This window comes from Belonocnema kinseyi, chromosome 8, assembly GCF_010883055.1.
Source record: "Belonocnema kinseyi isolate 2016_QV_RU_SX_M_011 chromosome 8, B_treatae_v1, whole genome shotgun sequence".
In the NCBI taxonomy this organism is placed as follows: Eukaryota; Metazoa; Arthropoda; class Insecta; order Hymenoptera; family Cynipidae; genus Belonocnema; species Belonocnema kinseyi.
The window spans coordinates 81,339,764-81,357,438 of NC_046664.1; the positions used below are offsets into that span (position 1 = coordinate 81,339,764).

The window sequence follows — 17,675 nt, forward strand, 5'->3', positions numbered from 1 at the left end:
CGATCAACGCATGATTCAAACTGATAATTTGTTGTCGGTAGCGATCCGTTGTCGCCGCCTCACCAGGTTTTAATAACTCGAAGTACACCACACCAGACTGGTCCCATCAAACGCAGAGCATTGTTTTACGGCCAAAGCGATTTGGCCTTGGAGTCGATGGGCCGACCTCACCAGATGGAAGCCATGATTATTTCCGCTTTGGGTTCTCGAAATAAATCCATTTTTCGTCCCCCGTGACAATTCGATGCAGAAAAGATTTCCTTTCGAACTGTTAAAGCAGCATTTTACAAATGGTTTTTCTATTTTCCTTTTGTCTATCGTTCAGTTAGTGTGGTACCCATTTTCCATACTTTTGGATTTTTCCCATGGCTTTTAAAGGTTGACAAATTGCTCCTCGGGCCACATTTAGTGTTTGTGCCAATTGATGTTGCGATTGGGTTGGGACTTCGTCCAATAATGCTTGAAATTCCTCATCTTCAAACTTTTTCTCTACACCAGGATGTTCAGTGTCTGTTAAATCGAAATCTCCACTTTTAAATTTACGGAACCATGTCTCACATGTTCTAATTACTGGAGCATATTCACCATAAATTTCTACCAGCAATCGATGATCTTAAACTGCTCTTTTCTTTTGATGAAATAAGAAAGGCAACGAATGCCGCAAATGCGATTTACTTGGAACGAAACTCGACATATAAACTGAGGTAAACAACTATGATGGTATTATTTTGGCAGAATGGAATTGTGTATTTTTGAAGGTTATTGTCCATAGAAAAATATGACATAGATGCCAAATCATAGAAATGTATACATATCACTAGCGACATCTATGAGTGAAACCGGTAAAGGTCAAGTAACACCACCGGTAGCTTGTTGCAATTCGGATTCCAAGTTAAATTTGCCATTCGAATTCCACGGAGTAATGGCAATAGCTTTTTCTTTGCACCGTTAAAAAATTTTAAAATGCCATAACTTATGTTGAAGGCGACTTACAGCGCATTCATAATCGCTTAAATCAGGCTGTGTCGATTCTCATGGGTGCGTTCGACCACTTATAGTGACACTAGCGCATCTACAAGGAAGTCGATACCTAACATGTATCTATGGTTTCTTGTACGTATGTGTGTATATTATTTAAATCTATTGCACGATTTAAAATCAGAGAAAATAAACGAATTAATTCAAAACTATACAAATCTAAGACGAAAAATGTATAAATACTGTTTCGTGTATCATTTTTCGGCATAAATTTGTACAATTCTGCATTAATTTTCTAATCAATGAAAAAATACATGACACAAAAAATGTAACTTTTTTCGACATTTTATTTATTCGCATTAAAATACAAAAGTGAAATCAGTGACATCCTGGCACAGCACAAACATTTCAATTAAGTTTAACTTTGTTTATTTTTCAATTTACTGATTTCACTTTATACCACGAGACACAACTTTTTAAAACTTTGCAAAACTTGACGTTAGTTGACGAAAACATAACCTCAACAAACATAAGAATTGCGGTGCAAAGATATTTTAAGAAACTGTTACCCCCATTTCTGCTTCTACAGTAGAGCCATCTAAAAGGAAGTCGATAACTACAAACGTATATGCGATCACACGCGCCCATGGAAGTCGACCCAGCCTGGCTTAAGTAGTATGTTACTACTGAAAGAAGATGCGCTTGAAGTCGCATTCAGTCTATATTAAAGACAGGTATTTTATTATTTTAATTTTTTAACGATGCAAAAAAAACTATTGCAATTATTACGTGCATTTCATTTAACATAAAATCAGAATTGCGATAAATTAAAAGTTTCTAAAATCTTACTGTTTTTTTTTAGTTTTTGTTGCATTATACGGAAGGGATACTGTGTGGATACTACAAGGGTACGCTGTATCGTATCCTATCCGTTTATTCGGTCCGCCAGGAAACTAAATATTTTTAAATTAAAATTCCAATTTACTAAGCGTCTTTTCAGATTAACCTGGGAAATAACATTTCTGTAAGGATTAAACCATGCAAGAACTAGGTATTCAAAATCAAATTATTTAGAATTTGATAATTATCCAAGTTTTTCTATTAATTATCCAAACAATCCAAATTTTAAATTCATTGCTACTCTATTTCTTTTTTAGTGATTAAATCGTCTGATTAGTAATTGACCATTATTATTTTTTCTATTTATTCTCTTAATTATGTATTGTATTCATTAATTTATTATAATTCATTGTTACTCATGAATGCAAGTAATAACAATAATACTCTTTATTATTATTGAAATAATATGGAAACTATAAAATTGTTGGGTTAATAACCAGTTGGCCTTTGAAAGGTGAAGTGCGTTTGTTTTTATTGTAAATTGGGATAAAAATAGTAATCGGGAGCGGAGCAAAGCTAATAAAATTAAATTTGACAAAGTACAAAATGATCAAAATATTGTTAAAGAATGGCACAAGCTATTTTAAGGGATGATATCAAACTGAATTATTGTGGCAACATTGTTACATATAAAGTGTATGGGTATATCATAATATTTAGTTTAAGATTTAGGACGATAAGGGAATTTTCATTATACTTGGTTTGAATGCAAACATGAACTTAAGGGTCTTATTATAAAAAAGAAATCGCTTCATAGGAACTAAATTTTAAAAATAATGTGCAAATTGCTATTTTATCCATATTACATTGATGTATTATCGCCTATCAGGACATTTAGATTTTGAATTATTCATTATAATTATTCTAGTCGAATCTACAGAAAAAAATGATCGATGAATGTTCATTTTCATTTAAAATGATTAAATTATGCCTTTTAAAGAATAATTGACTGAATTGATAGTACCTAGTTAAAACTTTATATTTATTTCAGAATTATTTAGATTTTATTTTAAAAGGTTAATATTAAGTTTTTAAGATTTCAAAAGATGTCAAAAATGAATCTGAAAGATCTTGAAACTATTTTTTCGGATTAATTTTTTTTTTAATTTGTAGAAGTAAAATGGTCTCAAGGTCGATAGTTAAATCTCAAATGATTACTTTATTTTAAAAGAGGGATTCTACAAGAAAATTGAATCAGAATTAAAAAATGACAACCACAAAAATTCTGTTATGTTTAATAAATATTTTAAAGTATTCAAACAATTTAAAGTTAATTTTAAACTTGCGAAAGACTTAATTTTTTTTTAATATAGACTTTTGAAGATTTTGAAAAAGGAAGCTTAATTCAAATTTCGAAAGGTTTCAAGAGAATACAAAAACTTTGTTTAGATTCCAAGAAAAATGTTAAATGATTTTTTATTTAGAAATATTAATATTAGGATAATGTTATAAAAGGTTTCAAAGTATTTCCAAATAAATTTCAAAAAAGAATCTGGAAGTCTTTAGAAAATTTTAAGGAAAATTGTGAATTTTATGTACTTGAAAAGGTTTTCAGAGAATTAAGCAATATTCTCTAGATTATTAGAAAAATTTAGTAATTTTCAGGAAGATTTTAGGACAATTTTTTTTATTTTGTAGAATTCAAAAAAAATTGTAGTTTGAACAATTTAACATAAAAAAATTAAAATTATACATTGTAAACAAAATTAAATAATTTTAATGAATTCATCAAAAAATTTGCTTTTCGTCATAACTATTATTATGAAATTTAGTCTAAGATCAAAGAGGAAAAGGGAATTTTGATTATACTTGTTTTTCAATTAAACACGAACAAAAGTTATTTTAAGCTAAAAAATAAACATTGTTAAAAATGATTGATAAAATCGAGAAAAATATTTTATTATTAATTATAACTAGCTTTGGAAAAGAACTCGAGTTAAAATTTTCAAATAAATATTTCATAATTTTCATTGTTTATTTAACAATCGCTTTTAGGTTCAATGTTCTTCTCTCTCACTTTAGGTAATAGTTGCAACTATTATTTAATCCTAATTCTGTAGGGCTTATTTTATTCTTTAAAATATTTTCTGCAAATCGCATTGGTACGTTTTTATTAAAAAAAACTTTTATTCAGGGATTATAAAATCGTTATTTTTGTAATCAATAGGTTTTCACAAATACATTATTTTAAATAATAACGTACCAATGAGGTTTGCAGAGAATCCTTTAAGGAATGAAATATAAGCGATATAGCATTAGAACTAAATAAGAATTGAAAGTTCTACCTAAAAATAAAAACATTAAACTCTGAATAGTTATTGTCAAATAAAGAAAACCCGAAATATTTATTAGGACACATAATATTTTTAATAAAATATTTGAAAATCCGAAAAGAATTTAAATTAATAAAGAAAAAAATATATGTCAAATTATATAATATAATATAAAATTTAGACTTTTTTCTTTTCAGATATTTAAAAATCACGCAAATAATGATATGTTTAATTTAATTGCGCATGAATAATAATTTGTTGTCGTTAGTAGAAATGCACTGGGATTTATGTCTAAAAGCAGCGAATTTTACGACTTTCGCTTTTTATTTTTGATTTAGAAGGTAATGAAAATCTTAAAGATTATTATCTTTTACCCAGAACTATCAGAAAATTATTTTGCTTTAACAAACATTTGTTTTAACATTTTCGCTGTACATTATTTGAATTCTAGGCCAACTGCATAGCTGGCGCCGCCATACGGCGAACGTCAACTCTCATGACAAATCTTTTCCACAGGCTTCGAACTTCTAGGGTCTGTGGGTAAAACAGATTGGATGATTACCGTCAGAGAAAGTTAAAAGTCAAACTTCTGCTGTAAAACCTGAATGTGTCCGTCGATAATCATTATTTGCGTAAATAAACTTTTTTCTTCCTCCAACTCTTTGCAAGGCCACAAATGATCCTTTAATATTTATTAGCATTTCCCGAAAAAAAATTCCGCGTTATTTAAACTTTTATTTTTCAATATGGGAAAAAAAATATTGATCTTAGGGCTGAGTTGATCAGTTGTTATACTCATCACATGGCCTTAAGAGAACGTTTCAATTTGTTGTTGACTTACATGGTCACAATTGTAAGTTTGGCATCGTTGCATGTATAGGCGTCTTCTCATAAGGGATCCGTGACAAAAAGCCCAAACGACAAAGCGCCCGCCCAGTGAGAGTCGCGCTTCGTGAGAAAGGGTCGCGTTATTTTCAATCATTGATTTTTCTACTATGAAGCTCTAAAAGGTTCCAAAATTTTAACCAGAGCTTCAGTGCATTTTAATATAAATGTCATCCAAATATCAAACGATTCTCATTTGTAATTCTATTACCGAGGGTACTCCCTTTAAAAAGCTCCAAAAAAAGTCCATCAACTACATTTCGTTTTACAATACGTAAATAGAATTACGTGTAAAGAGGCGTTCAAAATCATAAGATTTCAAGAAAAAATTTAGTTCTGTAAAACCAAGACATTTTTATAGTTTTTAAGAGAAAACGAGGACACCAGGACAGATGGGGCAAAACCAGGACATGTCCGTAAAAACCAGGACGTCTGGAAATCCTATCTAATAGCGTCTTTTAAAACCTTACGTCCTAAAAACGTCCCTGGGACGTTCTAAAAAACGTCTTTAAATTTCGTGCCTGCTGGGTCCCCGGTAAAAAATAATAAGATTCTAATCCCCTCCAAGGCCGTTTGGAGCCAGGCTCTACCAACTCAATGGTAAAATATGAAGAAGCAAGGGGGCCATCAGACGGTGACACAAAACATTAATATGAGATAAAAGATGGCGTCCAGATAATATCCAGATGACTTCTAGATAATTGAATTCAAAATTAAATCAAAGCAAAGAAGACAATGCAAAAATCAGAACAAAATATTCATGAAGTCAAAAGAATTATTCTTTATATATTTTATTTGGGTTTCGCATTGGTTTCTTTGTAAAGTATAATTTTTAAAGAAATTAAACGAAGCAACGAAAATAAAATTTAAAAAGTTTGTTTATTTTTAAAATATGAATGTGAGATCTTTTTTCAAATTTGTGCTCACAAGAATGACATCAACCAAGTTAATAGTAATCAATAATAATTTAATAAATTAATATCATGTAATTAGAATTAGAAATTAGAATACCCTGAATAAAAAATATATTTTGGTCCGTATTTTTTCGTCACGTCAACCAGCATTTTGTTTTGTCAAGCTGTCATTTGCTGTGTACGTAAGGTTGGTTATTGTGGAAGAGCGACTGAGTGCGACAGTGACATACAGCGCCATCAAGCGGTGACACAGTTTTTTTAGTTTCTATGATTCTGCATGACACCGAGAGTTCTTAAATTCCTGAGGATTTAAGTTCAGGTTATATAACCGTGAATATGACAGAATTTATGAGAATTTAAAAGAATTTAAGAGAATGTAAGAATTTATGATTTTTAACAACATTTTTATTGTTAACGTTATGTCAACGGTTCAAAGATAATCTTTGAAGATTGAATATAAAAGAATTTAAGAATTTATGATTTTCAACAACATTTTTGTTGTTCATGTTATGTCAACGGTCCAAAGATAATCTTTGAACGATTAAGTATAAAAGAATTTAAGAATTTATGATTTTTAACAACATTTTTATTGTTCACGTTATGTCAACGGTTCAAAAATAATCTTTGAACGATTAAATATAAATTATTGTCTAGCTTCGGCATATTCAGGAATTGAAAACATGCAAAACAGTAGTTTATTAATTAATTAACACTGTTCGGTTGAAAGTATAACCGCAAAATTCATTTGCCTCACTTTACTTAATAAATACTAGCATTAAATAATCCTCTCACGGCAAAGCGTTAAAATACAATTTTTCCAAATGGTATTATTTTAATTAAAAGTGTTTCAAGTTGTACACCTTTAGATTAAATTTTTAAAATTTGATAACTTTATTGGAAAAGATTTGAAATTGTATCATTTCTAATGTAAAGCTTATAAAATGAAAAACTTCTATTTTAAACATAAGAATCGCAAATTTGAATGATTTAAGATTATAAGGAAATTTCGAAAATAGAACAAGTTCGAAACGTTAAAAATGAAATATTTTGCGAATACAATTTTTTGAAATTCGATCATCTAAAAACCAAAGGAATTAAAACTGTATTATTTCTAATTAAAAACGTTCCAAATTGAAAAATTTTAGAACATAATTTTTTTGAAATGGACAATTTTTTAAAGATTTTTTCTGATTCAGCGTTTTCAAAATTCGCAACTTTCTTCTAAAGATTAACCTTTTACTTATAAATTTTATTAATTAGTTCAAAATTTAATCATTTTCTTTGAAAAATATCTAATTTGGTTGCAAATTTGTTACTATTTTTATTTTCGTGTTAGAAAGTAAACTGAAAACTTCTTTGGATGAAAATTCAACAATTTTATTAAAAGTCATAATTTTTTGTTGAAAATTCTACTGTTTAAATGTATTCTTTGGTGTTGAAAAAATCACTGAATTATTTTCTAGATGAAAATTAAATTATTTTTTAAATTTTATTTTTGTTTAATTTAATTAAAAATTTATCTGTTTTAAGTCAAATGTCATCTTTTTAGATAAAAATGAAACTTTTTGGTTATAAATTAAACTATTATACATTTTCTTATTTGACTATTTCGTAGAAAATTTACTTTTTGTTCGAAATTTATGTTTTGGTGTTGAAAAGTGAACTAAAATCTTTTCTGAATAAAAATTCACTTGAAAAATAAATTTGACATTTTTTATTACAAATTCGTCTTTTCTGATTGAAAATTCAATTTTTTCGTAGAAACTTTTTTCTTGTTTGAAAATTCATATTCTGATCATGAAAAGTTAACTGAAATCTTTAGAAAAAGAAAATTCCACTTTTTTTGTTGAAAATGTATCTTTTTGATCTAAAACTTCATCCATCTTTAGAAGAAATTTCATTCTTATTTAAAAATAAAAATGCAAATTTTTGAATAAAATCATTCTTCTTTGCTTGAGTATGCAACTAATCTGTTTGCAAGATTTGGATGAATCAGTTTGTTAAGAAATGAATTTTTTGTTAAAGATTTATATTTTTAGTTGAAAATTCATCTCTTTGGTCACAAGTCTAATTATTTCGTTGAAAATTAATGTTTTTTAAACAGAAAATGTACCTTTTCCATTTTTTAAGATTGATCTTTTTTAGTTGAAAATTCGCCTTCTTTGGTAAAAACATAATTTTTTAGTTTGATATTTCATTTTTGTTGGGTAAACGTGCATCAGTTTCGTGGAAAAATAATTTTCTGTTGAAAAGTTATATTTTATTTCTAGCTTGAAGGTTCAATAATAATTTAGGTAAACTTTTATGTATTTTTTGAGTGAAAAATCTTTATTTTTTGCAAATTCGTCTTTTTGCTTTCAAAATTCTTTTGTTTTGTTGTATTAATTTCATTCTTTTTTTATTAAAATATAAGCTATGACATTTTTTTCTTGGGAATTTGTCTTTTTCGGTTGAATATTCAACTATTATATTAAAAATTTAATTGTAGATAAGATTTTAAATAAATATTTTATGAAAATACATTTTTTTGTAACAACTAAAAACATGCATTGATAGAAAATGCAATTTTCTATCAATGAAAATAAATTCTTAAACACTCATAAATTCTCGGTGATATTCTTATTCTCATTACTGTTCTCTAAGTAATATAACCGACTCAGAACTCTAACGACAGCCCATAGGAGTTGTGAGAACCTGGTCGGAGCTGCGTGACGTAACTGCCAATAAATTAAAAAGAGAATTTTCGTTTTAAGCATTAGAAAGCGCTCCAAAAGCATGAAATTTGCAAAATCTATTAGGATTGTATACAAGAATACACCTCTTTATAGTAAAATGTTCGCTTTGTTCAAATATTATTAATTACAAACATATAAAATCATGATAAAAAATTCAAAAATATATTTTTCACCTGAGCCATCTGTATGGAAATTAATCCTCAGATCGTAAAATGACCGATTCTCTGTTTTTAAAAGCTTTTTACCTCATTATTCTTGAAAAACAGTAAATGAAAGTAACGAAATGCGCTAAATTAAAAGGAATTACAATTTTTCTATTTCTTGGTTGCTTTGTGGTATCCAAAAGTATTCAGAAAAATATTTTCGGCGCTAGATACAGCAAGGGATTCAATTGAAGAGTTAACTTCAACTGCTGTGGAAATTCAAAACGGGAGGACAAAAACTGGATCCAGAAGTATTCAATATTTCTCACGTTAAAACTAGATGCATGACATTTTTCAATACTTTTTAATGCAAGCCTTCTTACCTTCTTTGAATTTTTCTTTGCTTAACAAAATCTGCAGTATCTACCAAATAAGTTAGAGTATCCAAAGCGGCAACTGCTGGTAATTCATTTTCTTCTGTTCGTGAATGGCTTATGTTCAACTTAGATCAATGCCTTCACAGAACGCAATTTTAACTTTATATCTAGTAAAATCATCACCCGCGAGGCTAGCAGAATAATTATTACCAAACTTATTTAACATTTTCCTGTACTTTCTCTATATTGCAAAGACTCTAAGGCTGGTTAAGGGTTATAAATCCGGCCGCCGTTGCAGTATGGTGATGGTGCGGGCAGGATAGAGTCAGTTTTACAAATTCTTGCATACCATATACCATTCTGAATGAAGAGACATATCTTACCTTTACTACAGTGCACTTGAGGGTTTCCATCGTGTCCAGGAAGACACGAACATATTGGCTTATGGTCTCTCACAGTACAAGCCGCATTCGAGCCGCAAGCACATGGATCTTTACAGAGTGCATTGATGCAAGCTTCGTCTGATGGACAATCGCTATCTCGTGTGCAGCCAGGATTGATAATGATTCGTTCGCAAGTTCTGCTTCCACTGCTGATGTACCCGCTTGGACAAACGCAAACCAGCGACTTCACTGAATGGTTGGGCATCACTCTACACTCAGCTGGTTCAACGCAAGGTTCGAGCGCCGTACAAGGATCTTGACATTTTTCATTTATGCAAGCTCTTAAGTGAGGACAGTCATCATCATCCCTACACTGTGGTTCTGGACGACGCTCACAGCCAACGTAAGGATCTCCGGTGAAATGATTCTGGCATTTGCAGAATGGAAGGTGATTTTGCACTATGCAGCTGGCTCGGGAAGAACAAGAAGTGTCAGTTAAGCATGGGTTGGTACACTGCTCGTTGACACATGCATGGTCGCTGGGACAGTCGCTGTTTCTGTAGCATCCGATTACACGACACATGTCTTGAGCGTTTCCTCGGAAACCTGATTGACAGCGGCAATTTGCCTTATGGTTTCGAACGAAGCACTCCGCATTTGTACCGCATGAAGTCAGTAGACAAGGATTGACACAGTTTCCATTTTCACATGCCTTGTCGGGCATGCATTCGGAGTCACGTTGACACTCGGCGGGGAAGCAGGCGACATCAGGATGACCTTGATATCCCTTCTGGCAAGAACAAATCGGGTTGTGGTTCTTGACGTAGCAAACGGCGTTGCTTCCACAATTACAAGGGTCTCGACATTGGCGGTTTATACAAGACTGGTGTTCCGGACATTGGTCGTTTGAGTCGCATCCACTGGTGATTTGAACTGAAAAGGAATTATTTCAATTAGGAAATCGAGGTCAGAGCAGCTAAAGTGGTTAAAAAAATTATTATTCCAACATACTTCGTGAACAGAATCCATCTTTGTTTGTAATCCATCCATCCGGACAGGTGCACACCATAGTTCGTACGGGCACGTTATCGAAAACGCTGCAACGAGCATTCTCGAGACAAGGTCGAATTTCAGTGCAGGGATCCACACAAGTCTTCTTAATGCAAGCCAGTTTGCTTGGACAGTCCACATCTTTGAGACATTCGGGTTCATTTTGTGGTGGACGACGTTCACAGTAAGAGTATGGATTTCCGCTAGGTAAAGTTTCCGGACAGCGGCAGGACGCGATGTGATTTTGAACGAAACATTCGGCGTTTTGTGCACATGGATTGTCGTATGTGCAGGGATTGATGCATCTGTTTTCATAACAATCCAGATTGAATGGGCAGTCGTAACTGCTGGTGCACTCTGCTCTCTCACAGTGTACATCTGCGTTTCCGTAATATCCTGGACCACATTTACATGCTGCTCGATGATTAGCTCCGTAGCATTCAGCATTAACAGCGCATTTATCTTCTAAAATGCAAGGGTTGATGCACTGTCCATTGTGACATATGTCAGTGTATCTACAGTCACTGTCTATTTCACATTCCACTGTTAAAACAAAGTGGATTTGTTATTAGGATAGAAGACGATTAATACTTACTTTATTTAAATCTAGTTTAGCAACAACATTGCTTAATCACACTACTTACACTTGGTGCATCCTAAATGTGGATTTCCGGAGTATCCTGGTAAGCAACTGCAAATTGGATAGTGGTTTGCGACAAAACATTTGGTATTTAAACCACAATCGCACGGACTAATACAGTTGCCATTGACACACGATTCCGTACCAGCGCACTGACTGTTCGAGTCGCATATTGGTATTTTCAAAGCTGTAACATTCCAAAAAGTTTTTAAGTAAACGAAATGTCCCAGAATGTGCGTGTGACCTAGTTTGGGCGAATTCTCAGATATTATAGGTAAATCCGTGGAAATCTCAAAGGTAATGACACTAGCAATAGTTTAACCACACTTTAGAATGGATTTAATATATTTTCGATATAGGTGTTGTTTTTCGCGACTACAGGAAAAAAGCAGAAAAAAATGACACGTATGAAATGACAGGACGATATTTTCGCTTGCAGTTTGTGACGATAATCAAAAAGTGATGGCAGAAAGGACTTTGTAATGCCAGATAATCGTTCTGCATGTATTATTTTTTATAGGTTTCGAGAAAGCCTTTAAGATTAAAAAAGGGCTATGAAACCAATATTGAAGGGTAGAGATGTGGTTGCTCAGGCACAATTTCGACCTAAGAAGACTGCCACTTTTTCTATAGGACTTCGCCAATCTCTGGATATTGAAGTTCGAGAAACTCAAGTTTTTGGTTTATTATTAACGAGAAAAATTACCGCCACAATCATGAAAAGTATTCTTCTATCTCAGAAATTGTATGAAAGCCAAATCCCTTGCTTGCGCGTTGGTGCAACCAACCTTGCTGAACTCATCAGCCAACTCGGCTATGGATATCACGTCACTTCCGGAACGTTAGGAAGAGTCTTCGGTAAATATTTGAAAATTTAATTTGAAAACTCCCTTGCATCATATTTTTTATTTTAGAGTTCGTTCTGACCCGGGAAAATAAAATGAGGAAAATATGTGAGCAGATCCGAGAAATTCGAAATTTTTATTTGCTGCGTGAAATTATTATTACTGTAAAATTATCAGATTCAAGTTTTAAGAGCGCGAGACAAGCTGAGCATTCTTAATTTATTTCTAGCCACTTAGGAGTCCAGAAAATTTAAAAACTTACAAACCAAAGTATGGCACAAGTAATATAAATTTCTCTATTAAATCAGGATAAAAGCCAAACACAAATCAATTTCTTGTGCTATATTTAGTCTGCCTTATTTCTTGTTTCTTTTTCTGTCATATTTCTGCTAATTTTGTCGATGAGTTTGTTAATATGTTCAACTTTTAAGATTTCAGAATTTAAATAAAAAAATACTCAAAAAATCATGCAAATTTCAAACGTTTGAGAAACAACTCACTATTTCAATTCTTAAAGCTTCCTTCTGTCATGGCGTCTGTTTTTTTCATTCATTTGTATTGAATAAATTGATAAAAATGTATGAGAAACGATTACAATGACAATGCGACAGCCAATTGAAAAATACAAACGATAAAAATACTCTTTTTTTAAATTATGTGGTTTATTATGCTGAAAAATTTTCACGTTAAAATGTTCAAATTCCTGATTACAACTTAAATTAAGCCTTAGTACTTATCAGTGATGATATCCCGCTACTGTAGAAAATCAAACATGGCGGAAAAATCCATTCGCCCAAATAGTTTAATCGGGACAACATGAAATATTATTTATTAATCAGTGAAAATTGTTTGTTTATATCGATGAGCAGACAAAATATTAACGAAAAAAATTTCAAACTGTGCGTTATTAGGGACTTGTCTCGATTCATAAGATTTAAAATACTCTCACAAGCAAAAGATGCCGCACAAATCCTTACATTCGCCCAATATGGGATATTTACATACAAATCCATTGAAACATCAACATCTCAAATATTTATTAATCAGAAAAACTTACGTGGTATGCACTCAACGATAGGATTGCCCAAGTATGTTTCGGGACATTTGCACTCTGCATTATGATCGTAAACGTGGCAGAACGAATTTCTTCCGCAAGGACTAGCCTCAATACAAGGATTAGTGCAGCGAGAGTTGATACACTGCTTATCTGAGGAGCAATCATCGTTGGAAACGCAGTCAGGAAGATATATCGGTGTTTGAATTGTAACTGAAATAATACAAAAACACAACAATACACACGCATATTCTAATTTTGTCAAATTAAACACCCAGTGGGCACAATATTTGGCGACGTATTTACGACATCGTTACGACGTCTTTACGACAACTTTACGATATCTTATGTCCATGTAGTTAATGTGTCTTTACGATATCGTGAAAATGTCGTATGATCTGACGATGTCTTTGCGATATAGTAAAGATACCTTAACGACATGGACATAGGATATCGTAAAATTGTCGTTAAGATGTCGTAACAATGTCGTAAAGACGTCGCCAAATTTTCTGCCCACTGGGCAATTTTGAAATTAACTTAATTCGCACCTTCGGAGCATTCTATGTATGGGTTACCCGAAAAACCGGCAGCACAGGTACAAATTCCGGAGTGAGACGTAGATTTACATTGAGCATTGAATCCACATTGGATGGTGAGACAAGCTACAATGCAAGATCCACTCTGGCATAATTCGTGATTGTCGCACTCATCATCCACGCGACATTGATCGGCACCTATTTCGTTCAAATAAAAAAAAGTAAATACAGTTCATTTATATTTTTCAGGAAATAAGGTAAACCGGACGTTACCGAGACAACGTAAAAAGTATGTCTAATACTGGGACAATAATAAATATCGTCGAGTATCTTTTATATTCCATATACATTTTATAGCACTGTATTGTTGAAATTTCCTACACTAATAGAATAAGTAATGTTTTTGCCCATTTTTTATACGCTTAAGTATAAAATTGTTTAGCGTTTCCATTACTGAAACTGCCACATTCACCGTGTTTTTAATTGAATTTGCAGTATTGTGTTTAGTGACGTATTAAACATATTGTTTATAAGCTCCATGCTTGTCGTTTAATTGATTATTTATTCTAAAAAACTTGTTCAAAGTAGTTTATTGAAGCATCCAATTTAAACCTTAAATTTTTTTAACTGCTTGAGAAAGTAATTTAATAGTAAATCATAAATTAAATTTTTTAATAGAAATTAGTAAGTATGTATTAAGATGTTATATTATAGATTATTATCATTAAATATTATAAATATTAATGAGATTAATATTATCGACTTACTTTTTAAAGAATAAATTAAGTAAGTTAATTTTTCTGTTGAAAAAAATATATTTTCGAGTTAAAAATAAAACTGTTTTAAAGAAAACTCGTCTTTTTTATTTGAAGATTCAACAGCTCGGCTGAATGTTTTTCTTCTTTCTTAACTGAGATTTTTTTAATCAACATTTCATCTATTTTATTGAAAATTTGTCGTTTTGGTTCAAAAACTTATCTTTTCTATCATAAATTTCATAGTTCTTGAGCATAAATGCAACTGTGGTTGAAAATTAATCCGTTTTGGGTAAGGCTTCAATAGTTTTATTGAAATTTGTTTAAAAATTAATTCAACTGCTTTCAATATGTTAATAAAATATTTTTTTGTTGAACATATCAACTATTATCTTTTCTGATCAGATGACGCCTTTTTTAGTTAACCTGATACTTTAATTTTCTAACAAATTGTTGTATTTTAAAATAAAAAAGTCAAAATGTTTAACAAAAAAAAAAAAGGTGGATTCTTATTAAGAAATGTAATAGTTGATATTTCAATAACAAAAAAAGATTTTTATTGCAAATTGAAAGCAGTTCAATTGATTAAAAAAAACAACGAATTTTAATCAAACTGCTAAAGCCCCAACCTAAACAGATTCATTTTCAACCAAATAGTTACCTTTTTGCTCAAAAAGGATGAAATATATAATTAAAAAGATCAATTTTCGAACAAATAAAAACATTTTTAACCAAAAAATGTTTGCAATTGTTTGAATACTTTTTTCAACTTTTGCATTAATTTTAATTAAGATGAATTCGAAATAAAAATTTAGAACCAACAGTTAAATTTGCAAGTAAATCAATAATATTAATTTGATTAATATTTATAATATATAATATTAATTTTATCATTATGGCTTTTATACCACAAATTCGAATTCACCAATTTAAAATTGTGTTTATGTGGGTTGCTCAGATCACAAAATGCAAGCAATATGCGACGCACCATGCACGCACGTTGTGCCGATAAACACGCACAGAATTTTCTCACCTGCGCAGGCATATGCGTCATCAATTGAGTCACATATCGCTCGCATGTCATTAGGCATTGAGTGAGACGCATATTGCTGGCATAGCGTGATTATTTATGCTCTAAAAACAATAAATAATATAATATTCTTAAAAATCCAAAATAAAAAAGCCCGCTTTGTCGGTCGTGGATAATGGTCAGTTCTAGGGAGAAAATATCCTTTATCGACAAAACTTACAAAGTGAGCCCTTCTAATTCTTTTGGAATATTAACTCCGAAATTTTGGTATTATATGCTTTAAAAAACTTTAAAAATATAGTTTTTTTTATTTATTAAAGACTATAAAAATCACATTTTTTATGATCATAGAAAAGCGTCTCAAACTGACACATAAGAGGTTATGTTAAGCTAAATTTTTTTTTTGTCTTTTGTATCTTACTTTGCGTACATCTTTCGTTATAATTCTTTACAGCCTTTACTTAAATTATTTAATTATCAAGTTTTAATAACTCAATTTTCCACAATAGTATTTACTGTAAATACTTGACGCGATTTTTACACTAATAGCCACTATCTACTGTGTTATCTACTTCGAAAAGATTCATCATTTCCATATGTCTTGCGAATGATCAACGGGGGGGGGGGGGGGGGGGGGGGGGGGGGGGGGGTGTAATTATTGGGATCTGAAGAACTCGAGTACGTCAGCTGGTGACAGAATCGGAAAGTCCTGAGCGCAGGTAAATTTTGACGAAAAGTATAGGCGAGTATACGAAAATAATTTTTCTAAAGGTTTTACAGTGTTGTTTTACAGTGCTTTTTACAGTGAAACCGGGGAAAGAATAAAAAGTTACAAATAAAATCAATCAAACTTTATCAATGGAGTTTTCGCCACGAAAATCAAAGAGTAAAGTGTTTTGTTGTGTTTTTGGTTGCTCTTCTAATGGTCGAAAGCATGAAACTGTTCGGTTTTTCCGAAATGTAAACAAACTCCTATTTAAAAAAAATTCTGAAAAATCTTATAGGAAATTTACAGCATTTACTGATACTATGAATTGAGAAATAAAACAGAATAAAGTAAAAAATTTAGAATATTCAAACGGATATTCAAGCTTGTTCCACTGTCAATAAAAAAGATTGAAGAAAAAGTTACGATCATCATCATCAAGTATTTATCGTTTTTATTCTTTAATAATTATTCAGTATTTCGAGTGAAAATAATCAAAGCAGTTTCTAAATAAAAATATTATTTCAGGTACAAATATATCAACATAACCTCAAATCTGAAAAAAGTTACTGCTAATTTGTCATTTCAAGCTGATATAAATTGAATTTTGCATTGAAACGTCGATAGTTAATATTACATTTTAAATGTTTATAAGGGAAAAACGGAAGAATTTATTATTTAGAACAAACTTTTTAAATTCGAAGTTTGCATACAAAATGCAATAATAGAAACTGAAGTTTTATTTTCCACCTCTTTTCCGCAAAATTGAAGGTGTCGCACATGTAAAATTCTTTCTCCTTCTACGAAGTTTCTACATGCCGGTGTAGATTTTGTGAAATCACAAATTTGAGCTATTTTTACTTTAATGTTTAAGATTTAAGACTCATTTTCAATGGTTTTACATGAGACTTATGAGACATCTACCTACTGTCGCCGGCCATATTGCTTTTGTCGCTAGTGGTGCCCTCAAGACTTCAGATCCCAATATATTTTTCTTTTTTTTTCACTGCTACATTTAAAAATATATAGTAGGATAATCTAATCATTGAAATATATCTTCGGGATAAGAAAGGACATTCTTTTTGCGAAATTTGAATAGGAATAATGTAAGAATAAAATTTTAGTTTAATTACACGACTACAAACGCTATAATTGCCACCTGCTTTTAAATCTGATGCATATATAAGTCCAATTGAAATGCTTAATTTTCATTATTATTCGGCCAGTCTTCAATCGATCAGATTAAAAATTACGGTGCGAAGAAAAAATAATTTCACTTGAAATTTATTGAGGACTAATATCATTAAAAAAATTTAATTTATAATGTTTATCATTTCAAAACAAGTTGAAAAATAAATTCAATTTATCCAGACGTTTTTCCACCATTTACTCAAATATATAAAGGAGGATTATCCTCTGCATAACTTAGTGGTGGCGGCCTTTAATATGAAAGGCCAAAGGTTTCGGGGGG

The 17,675-nt window shown here is 31.1% G+C and overlaps 1 protein-coding gene across 1 annotated transcript in view; it reads right to left on the reverse strand.

The window, feature by feature from the left end:
* The window catches only part of LOC117178780, a 226,464-nt gene that overhangs the window by 4,711 nt on the left and 204,078 nt on the right, over positions 1–17,675 (reverse strand). The window contains 5 exon segments of the mRNA XM_033370251.1: positions 9,589–10,521; positions 10,600–11,181; positions 11,283–11,465; positions 13,181–13,390; positions 13,726–13,911. Coding sequence (XP_033226142.1) covers positions 9,589–10,521; positions 10,600–11,181; positions 11,283–11,465; positions 13,181–13,390; positions 13,726–13,911 — 2,094 coding nt within the window.